Raw genomic sequence first — 1,573 nt, 5'->3', positions numbered from 1 at the left:
TGTGGGCTAATGTTGGCTAATATTGGCTAACATGGGCTAACATTGGCTAACATGGGCTAACATGAGCTAATGTGGGCTAATGTTGGCTAATATTGGCTAACATGGGCTAACATTGGCTAACATGAGCTAACATTGGCTAACATGGGCTAACATGGACATTGGCTAACATGGGCCAATGTTGGCTAACATTGGCTAACATGGGCTAACATGGGCTAACATTGGCTAACATGGGCTAACATGGGCTAACATTGGCTAACATGGGCTAACATGGGCTAATGTGGGCTAACGTTGGCTAACATGGACTAACATTGGCTAACATGGGCTAATGTGGGCTAATATTGGCTAACATGGTCTAACATGAGCTAACATGGGCTAACATTAGCTAACATGGGCTAACATTAGCTAGCATGGGTTAAATAAAACGTCCCTGCCGTACCGTGGTGTAACAGTTTTCCAGGTTTTCATCAGGATGAAAAGAGAAAGAATTCTTCATCCATAAATGTGTCTTTTCTCACAGGGCGGGAAGATTCCCATCCGCTGGACCGCTCCAGAGGCGATCGCGTACCGAAAATTCACCTCAGCCAGCGACGTGTGGAGTTATGGGATAGTGATGTGGGAGGTGATGTCGTACGGAGAGCGCCCCTACTGGGAGATGTCCAACCAGGACGTAAGTGCCGTTTGGTTTTTTTCCGCGCCGTCATCATTTTCCGCGGTCTTTATCAGGAGCTGGACTTTGTCCAGTTGTCGAGGCGTCAACATTTTTTCACGTCCGTGTTTGACATCGTTAATTAAACACGGGTCCTGTTTTTTTTTTTAATCTGTACAAACAGTCGACGCGTCTACAGTCGGAGCGACGGGCCCAGTGCCAGAACATTTGTTGGACAAAATCTGAAACGGTGTTGGTTTGGACCCTGTCCAGATCCAGAGAATAGTCTGGCACCTAAACCCCCCCCCATCCCCCCTCCACGCCCAGAATACTGGTCTTATTTATTTGTTGGTGTGGAATAATGAATGAGAAGTGATGTGTGAATTAACGCTGTTCTCGTGATGGATGGACTGTTTTAAAGCCTTTTGCGACAAGGCGCTAGCTTCATTTTTCAAGAGACAGATGGCGCCGTTGAGGACGAGCTCTCTGCCAGGATCGTGCCAAAACTGGTGTCAAGATTGTTGGTTTAAGAATCCCGTGAACTGTAGCTGAGCTGGTGAAGCAGCGGTTTCACTCCAGACAAATGAAGACGTTTGTTTTTTTTTTTACTTTGTTTTTGATCTTTGTGATTTTAGATTCCACTGAAATTCAGATCAATTTTAAATTATTATTATTTTATTATCATTATTATTATACTGGTCATTACAGCACATGTGTTTTTGAACATGTTAAGGGCAGTGGTGACGGTGACGAGGGGGGGTTTGGGGGGGGTGGAGGAGAAGTGAGACCTCTGCTGGCAGGAGGTGGTGACTGGAGGTGACACTGTGCTTCATTATAAATATAACCATCAACCTGTCAGCTGTTACTGACTGTGACCATGAATATTCTGGGCTGGAACCAAAAGTTGTGTCTAAAAGTAAACAGAAC

At 45.3% G+C, this 1,573-nt stretch overlaps 1 protein-coding gene across 1 annotated transcript in view; it reads left to right on the top strand.

Moving 5' to 3' along the window:
- The window catches only part of epha5 (EPH receptor A5), a 50,704-nt gene that overhangs the window by 45,537 nt on the left and 3,594 nt on the right, over positions 1-1,573 (top strand). The window contains exon 15 of the mRNA XM_025062615.1: positions 518-667. Coding sequence (XP_024918383.1) covers positions 518-667 — 150 coding nt within the window. The remainder of the gene's footprint in view (positions 1-517; positions 668-1,573) is intronic.

Source organism: Cynoglossus semilaevis, chromosome 14 (genome assembly GCF_000523025.1).
Source record: "Cynoglossus semilaevis isolate Cse_v1.0 chromosome 14, Cse_v1.0, whole genome shotgun sequence".
Classification (NCBI taxonomy): domain Eukaryota; kingdom Metazoa; phylum Chordata; class Actinopteri; order Pleuronectiformes; family Cynoglossidae; genus Cynoglossus; species Cynoglossus semilaevis.
The sequence above is the reverse complement of the archived record's forward strand: the minus strand, read 5'-3'. Positions and strand labels throughout refer to the sequence as shown.